Source organism: Emys orbicularis, chromosome 6 (genome assembly GCF_028017835.1).
Source record: "Emys orbicularis isolate rEmyOrb1 chromosome 6, rEmyOrb1.hap1, whole genome shotgun sequence".
In the NCBI taxonomy this organism is placed as follows: domain Eukaryota; kingdom Metazoa; phylum Chordata; order Testudines; family Emydidae; genus Emys; species Emys orbicularis.
In genome coordinates this window covers 59,995,667-60,009,716 of record NC_088688.1, presented here as the reverse complement: position 1 = coordinate 60,009,716, position 14,050 = coordinate 59,995,667, and the positions used below count along the sequence as shown (strand labels likewise).

Genomic DNA, 14,050 nt, shown 5'->3' with positions numbered 1-14,050 from the left:
TTAAACATTTTGAAATCAACAGGTCCAGATAACTTGCACCCAAGAGTTTTAAAAGAGCTGATTGAGAAGCTTGCTGGACAATTACCGTCAATTTTCAGTAAGTCTTGGAGAACTGGGGCAATTCCATGACAAGGGTTCAGTACCAGGCGATTTATGTGATACCAAAAACCTGTTCCTGAGGCAGTGTCTGACTGGGTCCCAAAAGGACCCTGTTTTGGGCCTTGTGCTATCTTAACGTCAGAGACTAGAGGGGATTTGTGGTTCTTTGAGGAAGGGCCTGGTGAAGGAGACATACGCCTCTTCTCTCTGTGGTCTTTCCTCCCTGTCACTCAGGCAAGGATAACATATCTTTGGAAGTAGGAACTTAAGCCCTATAGGTACAGGAGCCGCAACTTTTACATGAGTGTTCAGCACTTTCTGCCTCAGGCATCCCAGTGTTTGAGAAGAGATGCATTGTTTTCTCCAAAAGAAACATTTTTTTCTTAAGAGAACCCAGAGAGCTAGGGAGTCTCAATTAAAAGATTTACAGATGGCACATTTCTCTAATGTGCCCCTCAGCAAGACACAGTAGGTATCTGGTATGCCCATCATTTAAAGGCATTACACTTTTGTGTTCAGTCATGACTGATCCCAGTACCAGGAGTAACTCACAGGCAAAATAAAGGAGCAACTTTCCTTGTAAAAGCAAGAAAGTAATTTCTTGATAACATTTCCTAACACTAATTATTAAGTACCTACCTATTTACAATTGTTTACACAAGGAATAGACTGCAGGGTGAGTGAGACAAGGCCACTGAAAATTTGCATTTCTAGTCACGGGCAGTGAGAATGAACTACGGGACAGTTGGGGTCATCTCACCCTTTATACCCTCAGTTAGAGGCATGAGAATACTCAGGGTACAGGTGTGGTCCCCCAATAGCCAGTGTTAGCCAGAATAATATGAACTCAAGTGCTTTGTTGATATGCATGTGCCTAGAGGAACATATATGGATAAGGCACTCGAAGAACCACCTGAAGTTCCAGAAAGTATCAGTGCAGCAATATCTCCTGTACCTACCCTTCTGGCTGAAGATGATGGGAGCCAGGTGTCGAGAAGTGCCTGCCCCCTGTGTGTACGAGTCCTTGGACTTAAGACACAATTAGTTCCTCAGAATTGCGTTGTAAGTCGAAATGTAAGGCAAAACCACTTTTCCCATAGGAATCAATGATATGAAGGGGGGGATTGGTTCCCGAACCAAGGCTTGATACACTATTTTCACCACAGTAACCCAGATTTTTGTACTAAATGAATTATAGATGACTTATGTTGCAACATCAATGTATTTACTGGACACTATTTTGTAAATAGCATTCAGATAAACATATAAACTCACATATGCTGCTCAGAATGCCAGCAACACAGGCTCAGAAAGCCAGGGAGAATGGCACACATGCTGAGCCTCAGCCAATCACAGTTCAAGCTTTCTCATTGGCTCCCGGCCCCGGGCACTGCCAATCAAAAACAAGCAGCAACCCTAAACGGCAACAAGCTACCCTCCTACCTCGAAGCCAATCAGAAGCGACCCCTTCCAGCTCCATACCACTATAACGCAACCAGGAAGTGACTTCAAGCGAACTTTATGCAAATCGAGCATTGTAAGGGCAAAACAAGCGTCGTAGGGACGAAATGGGCAGTCAATTGAAAAGCGTCATAAGTGGTGTCCAACGTAAGTCCGAGGACTTCCTGTATTCCTATACTGAGACAGGCCCTGTTGTAGTAATGCTAGCTATTTGGACTAGGAGGAGGACTTGGACCTATTCCCTGATCTAGATTTCTCTCTGGTGTTTGAGTGAAGGTAATACAAAGGGAGTCCATTTGTGGTATCTTTTGGTGGGTAGGAGCTTGTGGGAGATGAGTACGATTTTTTTAGATTTTCTCTCTCCTCTCCCCCCCCCCCACTTTTTTTGTTTGTTTGTTTCGTTTCCCCTTTGGGATCATCCCTGGAGGACAGAGCTCTTCTCTCAGCTGGAGATCCCTGTTGGATCATGGTTGTGGTGGTCAGTTTGTGAAATGGTGTTCCTCATTATTTAATACGTAATTTCAGAGGCAGTGATGGGTCTTGTAGTGATATTTCCCTACAGGACCCCAGGTCTTACTCTTGGGAGAAATGGTAACCCAAAAGAACATCTGATTTCTTGCCCAGTGACTCAGTAACTGATTTAAGGATGTGGGCTGAGACACTGGTGCTTTTCCATCAAGGTGCACTGGACATGGGAATTCAAAGTGATTTTCAAATTTGTTGAAAAAAGTCTTTGGTCAGCGAGGAGGGTACAGTTTGCTGAGTCTCAAGAGCTGAAGGAATAATCTGACCTAACAGAGATGTCCCTAGTGGAGTCCCAGCAGATATGGGGTATGATGAGACCCCAATAAGCCTCCCAGGCTCTGAGCCTCTTCCTGGGCTGACAGCATTTGCAGCAGAGCTCCCACTCTGCAACTCAAGAGGGATTTTAACAAGAGTTGGAGCCTGATGAAAACAAAACCTGTCCGGCAGAAATCTGCCAGGAAAGCCTATTAAATTTTGGCCCTTGCATCAGTCAATAGACAAAGAGTCAAACATTGCCCTTTTTATATTTTAAAATATCTATGCAATGAGATTGCACAGGCATAATGAAAGGCAAAATAGTTTAACAGGAAACTTAAATTAGGATTTTAATATCTGAGACTAACATTTAAAAGAATATAAAATGTATCCCAGACACTCACCGTCACATGAAATGGCAACGTAATTTGCCAGGTCATCTGCCACTTGATGCAACACGTTTCTGTCCATCATAAAGCCAGAAAGAATCCAATATTCTACTACAGTTCCAAGAATTCCAGTTAGCAGTATAGCTACTTCATCTTTGAAGACCTAAAACAGAATGTGCAGTATTTGTAGAATAGACTTATGAAATACCGAAAAAAACAAACCAAACCAAAAAGATAATGGGTTGGTAAGAACAGTAACAACAAAGATCCACTCCGCTGACAATTAACTTTCTCAAATACTTTACTTTCTCCAGTGCTAACTCTTGCAAGGTAGATTAATATGATTAACATGCCATTAATTACAAGTCAATTGAACACTCAGAAGAAAGTGCTTTACAGTATTTAAAAACAAACATATGCAAAATGAGATCAATACTTAAAGTCACACACAAAAGAGGTGGTGTCAAGTCTGGGTTTAAACGCATGATTTCAAGTTGTGCATTTACTTCAATTAAGCTGCTTATTTACTTTTATAGAAATCTTCCTCCCTTGTTGCCCATTAAAATTATTTTTTTCAAAGATATCATCAAATATAAATTTAAAGCTAAATTATGACTGACCAGACATGGGTTTGCTAGAGGCAGGTGAAGATGTAAGGAGGTCCTTTGCTCCGCAGAACACAAGTGCAGGAGACAGGCAAACTCTGCCTACTAGCATTTTGGAATGGGGAACTTTCTTAATACTGCCAATAATTTTCTGAGACCAAAGTCTGGTTGAGGATCAAATTAATATTAAAAACAATTCTCTTAGCAGAACTGGAAAGCACCAATGACTGAGAAAGTACGAGTTTCATAACTCAGATGGAGATTTATGAAAGAATAATGGCGACTATGGCACAAATCAGACTTAAGGTATCTCTAAACCAACACACACACTCACACTCAATATATCTAATACACAGGGACAGCCTCCACTTAGAACACAGTAAAATGAAGAAAAACTAATACTTTACTTAAGATGGAGTGAGAAATTTTATTTTAAAAAAAAGAGCGAGGAAGGTAGAATTGAGGAAATTAGTTGGCCAGGGGAAGGGTAAAAAAAAAGTGGCACGCTTTTTCCCTGCCTGTTATACGTATTTTATTACATAAGTAAAAAAAATATTTTAAATATTCCTAAGAGTCAGGAACAGAAAGCAGGAAAGATTAACAGAATTTAAATTTGTTTTGTTATAATTCACTTTTAAGAGCCAGTGGTGTGCAAACTTTTCCAGTCACACCCCCTCTTACCGTTAATGGAATCTGTCTGTATGCCGCTCCCTCCCCGCCCACTGTGGGGGCTGGCCCAGGCCCTGCCGTGTGCCCCCGTCCCCCTCAATGTTCCTCCTAAGGGGCCCAGGCCCTTAGGGGATGCGTCCCATAGTTTGTGGACCACTGAGATAAGCAGAATTACTGCAGAGATATTAAGTGATTTGCCCAAGATCACATAAGTAGTCTAGGAATAGAACCAGATATTTGGAGTCCTTCTCCTGTTCCTCAGCCACCTCTCCATCCTACTCGTTCCCTGATTTTTCTTTCTGGCAAAGGTTGCAGGTATCTTGAAGTGTAAGAGGGGAAAGCAGCTGCTTATAGAGCAAAATGCCACTCACCTGCCTAAATTGATGGGGCCAGCAATGAAAGGGGACAGCCCCAGCTGTGAGGGAGACTCTCGCTGATGAGGGACACCAGGTAGTTTCTCCTACCTCCCCTTGGAGTCTCTAGCGCCCACTGGCCAGTTGGGGTGGGGGAAGGGTGCTGATTGGCCAGCTTTCCCACCACTCCAGGGATTTAATCTAGAGCAGAGACCACATGGAGCCTCTTTTGGCACTGTTCCAGAAACCTGCTTATAGAGCATATGTTAATGGTGTTCTACAAAACAGATAGCAAAGAGCTGCAGAGCAATTTGGCAGATGCACAAATTGCAGCTACAACTCCTCCACAATTAAGTATCTCACCTCTGTCCACTGCCAAGGAAAGCCTACTGTATTCTCAAATTCTTGACAATGAAATTTACTGCTGTGATGTCAGCTGGCAGGACTGGCATACATTCAGTTGGCTGACGTGATAAAACAACATTTGCATAAACTAAGCACTTCTGTTTAGTTAATGATTTGAAGAGAATGCTTCAATGCTATATTGAAGAAAATGATATCCTAACCCACTAAAAGTAATGCCTATGAAAATGCATGAAATTATTTTAAATGAAAATTGCCAAAAAATAGCAAGTGAGATACTGGATCCTAGTAGTGATATATACTTTAATTAAAGAGTATGTGTATAAAAAAAGTCTCAGTTAACTTCCACATTAAATATAGAAATTACTATCATGCGTAGCAACAATCACTGTGCAATATAGCTCCTATTTATTAACCATAATAGAAAACTTCAAACAAAAGTATTAAAATAATCTATACTGCTATTGTACAGCTCTACTATGCTTCCTAAACATTTTAACCCTTGCATTTTTACATAGTCCTTTTGCAGCTTAGTGAACTATTTTGATGAGCAGTTTTAGCATATAATTGAAGGCAAGAATCTTATACATGATGAAGAGACCTTTTATCAATAATGATTTTGGTATTTAAAAATAAACGATGGCTTTGTAAATCTGAGTGTTTATTAAATGTTCAAATGAGTGTTGAAATGGCAAACACCTTTGTGAAATGCATACTTGCAAATATTAGCTAAAAGCAAAGTTCCTAGTATTCCTAATATAATTGTTTTGTAAATGATACACTTTATGTACCAACCTGAATTAAACTGATTACCAATACAGGAAGCTATTTGAGTATAGAAAATTTATATTAATGGGGAAAATAATTACACAGTGCTCAGGCAGTTCCCTCAACCAACTCATGAAGACAAGAATCATCATCTCACCAAAAATTGTTTTGAAGAAGCAACTTCTTTAAGTTAAAGCCTCTCTAAGAATTATTTAATATTAAAAAACTTTTGCAAACTAAAAAACGTTTATATAAAAGCATAGGAGTGCTTGGACTTTTTGGAGGCAGAATTTTGTTTCCTGTTAAACCCTAATGAAACTGAAAACACTCTCAGAAAATGGACTGAACAGAGAACTAAAACACTAAATGTAAAGATGTTCTAAGAATCTCCTGTCAAAGACAAAGGAAATATAACTGTCAAGAAAGAATTACAACCCCAATACATATATAATTAACAAACTACATATTCTTAAAAAGAAGATGCTCCTAAGGACAACCCATAAAGATACTGAGCCAATGAAAGGACCACAGCCAATTCTGATTCTAAACAAGCCTGAACGTAGCATATTTTCCTACGATCTTGTGAAAGTAGAAGTGTAAAAACTCCGAAGTGAGCACTTCTCACATGCCCTCTCCTACCCTGCTCAAACACAGCACTCAACACAACTCATTCTGTCCATCTCTACAAGCAAGCTACCACAGACAACTAAGAAAAACAGAGAAGACACGAAGACACCAGCCTAAGGAAAACCTGCCCACAAACTTCAACATGGATTTGCAAGAGAAAGTTACTGAGGGTATATGTCTACACTGCAGCATAAGCCTGGGCTCAGACTCAGGCTTAAGCCCAACCCCCTCTTCCTCTATATACAAATCTCTCAGACTTGGTCTTGGACCTAGGGTCCTAGGACCTTGCGGGATGGAGGGTCCAAGTCCCAGTCAAGCCAGGATCCAGGGTTCAAGCCCTATTGCTCTGCAGTTTAGATGCGCCCCACCCTCCTGAGTCGACTCCTAGGAGTCTGAGGGTATGTCTACACTACGAGAGTAGTTCGATTTTACTTAAATCGAATATGTGGAATCGATATTACAAAGTCGAACGTGTGTGTCCACACTAAGGACAGTAATTCGACTTTGTGAGTCCACACTAACGGGGCAAGCGTCGACATTGGAAGCGGTGCACTGTGGGCAGCTATCCCACAGTTCCCGCAGTCCCCGCTGCCCATTGGAATTCTGGGTCGAGCCCCCAATACCTTCTGGGGCAAAAAATGTGTCGAGGGTGCTTTTGGGTAACTGTCGTCATCCAACCGTCACTCCCGCCCTCCCTCCCTGAAAGTGCCGGCGGGAAATCAGTTTGCGCACTTTTCTGGTCAGTGACAGCGCGGACGCCACAGCACTGCGAGCATGGAGCCCGCTGTGACCATCGTTGCAGTTATGGCCGTTGTCAACACCTCGCACCTTATCATCCACCTTTCCCAGAGGCAGATGCTGAGAAATCGGGCGAGGAGGCTACGACAGCGCGGTGAGGACCTGAAGTCTGAGAGTGGCACAGACCTGTCACAAAGCACGGGACCCCGCGCCGAGGACATCACGGTGGCAATGGGTCATGTTGATGTTGTGGATTCTGGGCCCGGGAAACAAGCACGGACTGGTGGGACCGCATAGTGCTGCAGGTCTGGGATGAATCACAGTGGCTGCGAAACTTTCGGATGCGGAAGGGGACTTTCCTGGAACTTTGTGAGTTGCTGTCCCCTGCCCTAAAGCGCAAGGACACCCGGATGCGAGCAGCCCTGAGTGTCCAGAAGCGAGTGGCCATAGCCCTCTGGAAGCTTGCAACGCCAGACAGCTACCGGTCAGTCGCGAACCACTTTGGCGTGGGCAAATCTACCGTGGGGGTTGTTGTGATGCAAGTAGCCAACGCAATCGTTGAGCTACTGCTCTCAAAGGTAGTGACCCTGGGAAACGTGGAGGTCATCACAGATGGCTTCGCCGCGATGGGATTCCCAAACTGCGGTGGGGCTATAGATGGAACTCACATCCCTATCCTGGGACCGGACCACCAGGCCAGCCAGTACATTAACCGAAAGGGCTACTTTTCAATGGTGCTGCAAGCACTGGTGGACCATAGGGGACGTTTTACAAACATCAACGTCGGATGGCCGGGCAAGGTTCATGATGCTCGTGTTTTCAGGAACTCTGGTCTGTTTAGACGGCTGCAGGAAGGTATTTACTTCCCGGACCACAAAATAACTCTTGGGGATGTGGAGATGCCTATAGTCATCCTCGGGGACCCAGCCTACCCGCTAATGCCCTGGCTCATGAAGCCCTATACAGGCGCCCTGGACACTGAAAAAGAACTCTTCAACTACCGGCTGAGCAAGTGCAGAATGGTGGTGGAGTGTGCTTTTGGACGTCTCAAGGGGAGATGGAGAACCTTACTGACTCGCTGTGATCTCAGCGAAACCAATATCCCCATTGTTATTGCAGCTTGCTGTGTGCTCCACAATCTGTGTGAGAGCAAGGGGGAGACCTTTATGGCGGGGTGGGAGGTTGAGGCAAATAGCCTGGCTGCTGATTACGCCCAGCCAGACAGCCGGGTGATTAGAAGAGCCCAGCGGGACGCGCTGTGCATCCGGGAGGCTTTGAAAGCTAGGTTCCTGAGTGAGCAGGGTAACCTGTGACTATTTAGTTTGTTTACAGAGAAGCTGAACCTGCCCCCGTTTCTTTACCCAGTAAATGTTCACTATCCTCTCCAGTTACATACCCCGTTCACCCCCTTCCAACACACGTTTAAAAATAAAATCACTTGAATTTTGTTAATGAACACCGTTTTCTTTATTACTGTTTTCGCGGGAAAGTGTTGAACCTGGGACGCAGTGGTGGACTGGTTGTTTCAACGGAGCCTGCCACCCCTCCTGTTCGGGACTCTGTGTGTGGGGGCTATGTGACTTTGTGGCAGGGGGAGGACGGTTACAGATCCCCTGCTGCGTGGCTCTGTGATCCAGGATAAGGACCGCTGCATAAGATCTCTAACCGCCCTCCCCCGCCACAAAGTCACAGAGCCCCCCCACACACAGAACATGAAAACCACCTCCCAGACTGACCAGGGTAACTAGTGACTGCAATGTGTGTGTGCCCTGCTGCTGAACCTGCCCCCGCCTCTGTACCCTGGTAAAGGTGACTGTCCTGTCCAATTACCAACTCCCTTCCCCCCCTTCAGACAGAGACTCTCCTCTAAAAGAACATGATGGAAACAGTAATTAACAGAAACATATTTTTTATTAGCAACTACACATGAAACTGGGGGATGAAACTGGGACGGGGGCTTGGGTGAGGCGGGAAGGAAAGGACTTATCAAATTTTGGGGAATGAGAGCCTTCTGGTACTTGAGCAGTCTGCAGGGGTGGAGTGAGAGTTTTCACGGACTCTGCCGCCCCTCCTTCTTGGGACTTTGGGTGAGGAGGGTATGGGACTTTGTGGCGGGGGAGGGCGGTTAGAGATAGACTGCAGCGGGGCTCTGTCCTCCTGCCTCCGGTCCTGCAGAACATCCACAAGGCGCCGGGGCGTGTCCGTTTGCTCCCTCATTAGTCCAAGCAGCGTTTGAGTTGCCTGCTGGTCTTCCTGCCGCCACCTCTCCTCCCGTTCCATGTGTGATCGGTGGATTTGGGACAAGTTCTCCCTCCACTGGGTCTGCTGGGCTGCCTGGGCTCGGGAGCAGCCCATAAGTTCCGAGAACATGTCCTCCCGTGTCCTCTTCTTCCTACGCCTAATCTGCGCTAGCCTCTGGTAGTGTGATGCCAGGGTAGGTCGGCAGACAGTCGCAGCTGTGGGATGGGAAAAAGGGAGTGAATTCCTCAGAAAGATAAATTTAGTTGTGAACAAAGAACATAGTCTTTCTCTGTGAACAAGACCATGCACAGCACCTATCACATGTGCACTCAGGACAAGGTCGAATTTTCGGCCTTCGCATTCAGTGCCTGGGGTCTTGCAGTGCAGATCAGAGAAGCGGGACAGGACAGCGGAATTTGGGTAACAGGCTGACATGGTAAGCCGTAGACTTGTGGCTGCTTAAAACTTTAATAATAGCACTGGCCTCCTTTCACGTTCAAAGCAATGCCAGTCCCTGCTGCCAGCAATCCGGCAAGCATGAACTCTGCCCCTGTCCCACCTCCTCGCGGCTGTCCCAGGGAAAGATCCCTGTATGCTGCTCCTCTCCCGCCTCCACCGCGTGGCTCTAAACCGCCGGTTACAGTTCTGTAAAGGAACAGGCAAGCAGTCCCAATACTAACATTCCCCTACCTAATTCAAAGCAGGTCACCATGAGCGACATCACTCTGATGAGGATTTCAGAGACTGAGAAAGAAAGGATGCTTCGGGAAAGCCTGCAAAGACCAGGGCCGTATGCCGCCATGCTCTGCAAGGCAATGATCCCCGAGTACTTGCTTGTCTCCTGGCGCGGAAACGTTTCCTACCACGGAGGACCCAATAAGGCCGCTCTCCCCAGGAACCTGATGCAAAGGCTTTCCAATTACCTCCAGGAGAGCTTCGTGGAGATGTCCCAGGAGGATTTCTGCTCTATCCCCGGACATATAAACCGGATTTTACTGTAGCTGCACTGGCAGGGACTAAACAGTAGAGCGCCTAGGGCAAAACAATCATGCTAAACCGGACATTGTTAGATTTTTTTTCAGTAGTTGCACTGCCAAGGACTGAAACGTTAAGCGCCTAGGGCAAAGTAATCATGAAAAACCCATTGTTAATATTGTTAATATTCCTGTTCTGTTAAAAATAAATGTTTACATGTTTAAAACACTTACTGACTGATCCTTCCCCTGATTCTGTGTCCGGGTTAACGCCTGGGGACGGTTGGTAGGGGATCTCTGTAAGGGTGATGAAGAGATCCTGGCTGTCGGGGAAATCAGCGTTGTAAGCGCTGTCGACTGCCTCGTCCTCCTCATCTCCTTCCTCATCTTCCCCGTCCACTAACATCTCCAAGGAACCGGACGTGGACAATATCCCATCCTCAGAGTCCACGGTCAGTGGTGGGGTAGTGGTGGCAGCCGCACCTAGGATGGAATGCAGTGCCTCGTAGAAACGGGATGTCTGGGGCTGGGATCCGGAGCGTCCGTTTGCCTCTTTGGTCTTCTGGTAGCCTTGCCTCAGCTCCTTGATTTTCACGCGACACTGCGTTGCATCCCGGCTGTATCCTCTCTCTGCCATGGCTTTTGAGATCTTCTCGTAGATCTTTGCATTCCGTCTTTTCGATCGCAGCTCGGAAAGCACGGACTCATCGCCCCACACAGCGATCAGATCCAAGACTTCCCGATCAGTCCATGCTGGGGCCCCCTTTCTATTCTGAGATTGCATGGCCATCTCTGCTGGAGAGCTCTGCATCGTTGCCAGTGCTGCTGAGCTCGCCACGATGTCCAAACAGGAAATGAGATTCAAACTGCCCAGACAGGAAAAGGAATTCAAATTTTCCCGGGGCTTTTCCTGTGTGGTTGATCAGAGCATCCGAGCTCGGACTGCTGTCCAGAGCGTCAACAGAGTGGTGCACTGTGGGATAGCTCCCGGAGCTATTAGCGTCGATTTCCATCCACACCTAGCCTAATTCGACATGGCCATGCCGAATTTAGCGCTACTCCCCTCGTTGGGGAGGAGTACAGAAGTCGAATTTAAGAGACCTCTATGTCGAACTAAATAGCTTCATTGTGTGGACGGGTGCAGAGTTAATTCGATGTAACGGTGCTAAATTCGACAAACTCCTTGTGTAGACCAGGCCTCACATACGTAGCCCACAATACCATAGGCCAACTTTCTTTGTCCTCTCTATTGCAAGAATCGCCAAATACTGCAGGGAAACAGAAGCAACCTTCCTTGGTGTAGTGCAGCAGCTCGTTGAGTCAGCATTTAACCCTTCTATTGCCTTCTGAACAGCAAGCTGCAAAAACACCAGACCCTTCTGTGTTTGCAAAGATGATTGCACAGCAGCTTCACAGTGATGGACGCACATCTAGATTTTGTTAAATCTCTGGTATGAGGCCAGCTAAACAATGGACTTTACTGAGTAAGAGTACCTGGAATGACCACGCATAGCAGCAAATAGCAAAGAAGCTGGCAGCTTTACAAATTTACCGGACCAGTGACCAATGCCGGGAGTGGATTAAGCAGCTCAAGACTGAGTACAGGAAAACCAGGGACCTGAACTGCATCTTGGGCAACTTGCTGACAAGCCTGTTTTATGAGGAATTTGATCGGGTGCTGGGCACTGTACCAAATGCAGAGTCAGCAGTGGTGCATGATGACCTGCTCAGCCCTACTGGCCCCAGATTCCAGCATGGGGACTAACGAGAGCTAGAATCAGGCACGAGTGAGGACATTGAAGTGACTCTGTCGCTGAAACCAGTCTCAAGCGAGGCTTTGCAGAAGTAGCAGCAGCACATCGTTGGGACCATACTTGGAGGAGCTTCTTGATAATCCCCTGAAGAAGAGCCTGTCATAGACATGGAAGGAACAGCCTGTCATAGACATGGGGGGGGAGGGATAGCTCAGTGGTTTGAGCATTGGCCTGCTAAACCCAAAAACAGTACTTGGTCCTGCTAGTGAAGGCAGGGGGCTGGACTTGATGACCTTTCAAGATCCTTTCCAGTTCTAGGAGATAGGATAGGATAGAAGCCATCCCAGAGCCTAGTAAATTTCTGGCTCTATTTTAATGTTCATTAATATAGGAATTGGAGGGATTTCCATTCTATGAATCAATGCAAAAAATATTATAAGCCTGGGCTAGTAGCATGAATCCGCCAATGGTAGCTTGGCTCCCTCTCCTCCCCACCAAATTGAGTTCAAAGTGGCAACTGGGAAACTCAAACAGTAAAAAAAAAAAAAAAAAAAAAAAAAAAAACACCACCTTGAAAGTGAGTTTTTACTGAAAAGGCAGAAATTTTGCCAACAACAACCTTACATTGCCATGCTTGTAATTATGCCGCTCTGTAATACTCAGTGGCGTAACAAACTGCTTGGAGATAGTTAAATATAGTGTTGGGAGGAGGTAGACATGTGTTCCATTTACAAATCTAGTACATTTTAGTTAAAGGTGGTCCATGCAGTCCATAGATGAATCATTTGTCCCAAATACGACAGGGGTGTTTGAAATTTTGTTCAGAAATGTGCCGGATGTCGGGGGGAGGGGAGGGAAGAGAGAGGTTAGGAGGATGGCTGTGGAGTTCTGTGTATTTCTGTGCAATCATAACAGGCTAAGCTAACACAGCAGCATGTTGATTCCCTCATGAATTCTGACCCAGTCCCAGGTACTGATAGTTGCAAAATGTTCCTGGAGCAGGAACTCCAGATAGGTATTCACATTTCAGGGAAGGGCATATTTTCCAGGGATACCCCAGTAGCTGATCAGCCTACTCTACTCATAGATACGCTGTTCAGTCCCTGTATGTTTGAATACTTCAGCTGCAAACACTGATAGTTTCCCACCAGCAGCTTGGAAGAACATCTCCCTTTGCCAATTGGGCACCACAGAAAAAACAAACAGTTACCTGCTGTGACGTTCTGTACCTCGGGGGGATACTCTGCACTCCCATGTTCATCCTTATAATATGATTGTGTGGTATCCAATGCAAAGTTTGTCATGTCGGGTGTCTTCAGAAGGCTCATGATACACTGAGCATTGTTGTTATAGTAATTGTTATAGTAATGTTATAGGTTGTAATTTCATGTATATAGTTATGAGGCTGAAAATGTGTCCTTATGGCTTAAAACAGGCCCAGGCAAAACTCTCCAAGAGCAGAGGGGCAGTTTACACCTCATCAGGGCATGTATGGGACAAACCCAGCCCAGCCCCACAGGAACAAAGGACACTGGCCTAGGCATTAACAAAGGATCTGTTGGACTCGAGTGAACCCCCTGCCCCCCTTCCTTTGGTCAGTTTGGGACTGCGATGAAGTAATGCTCACCTGACTCTGAAAGGGGGAGGGGACAAAGCCAAGAGGGAAGAAAGAACATGATAAAAGGGAGAGACGTTTGCCATACTCTTCCTCTCTCTTCCACCTACATCTACAGCCACCACACCAAGCGACTGAAGTGCTGATCAAAGGGGAAAGCCTGGCTGAAGAGCAAACAGCCAGCCTGTGGTGAGAAGCATCTAAGTTTCTAAGGGCATTGTAAGTGTTAAGATCAGCACAGAATGTGCTTTGCTTTTATTTCATTTGACCAAATCCGAATGGTTATGCTTTGACTTAAAATCACTTAAAATCTGTTTATTCTACCTGAAACAGTATGTTTGGTTTGAAGCATGTCAGACTCCCCTTGGGATAACAAGCCTGGTACATATCAATTTCTTTGTTAAATTGACAAACTCATATAAGCTTGCAGCATCCAGCGGGCATAAATGGACACTGCAAGGCAGAGGTTCCTAGGGTTGTGTCTGGGACCGGAGATATTGGCTTGTATGATTCGGTTGTACAATCCAAGGAGCAGTTTACATGCGAGGATTGGATGGACCTAGCAGATCATCGGTCCAGATAACACCAGGGGAATGTCACACCTACCTTTCGTA

The 14,050-nt window shown here is 45.7% G+C and overlaps 1 protein-coding gene across 1 annotated transcript in view; it reads right to left on the bottom strand.

The window, feature by feature from the left end:
- SLF1 (SMC5-SMC6 complex localization factor 1) overlaps positions 1–14,050 on the bottom strand; it is an 86,792-nt gene that overhangs the window by 30,464 nt on the left and 42,278 nt on the right. Inside the window, exon 12 of the mRNA XM_065405891.1 lies at positions 2,745–2,892. Coding sequence (XP_065261963.1) covers positions 2,745–2,892 — 148 coding nt within the window. The remainder of the gene's footprint in view (positions 1–2,744; positions 2,893–14,050) is intronic.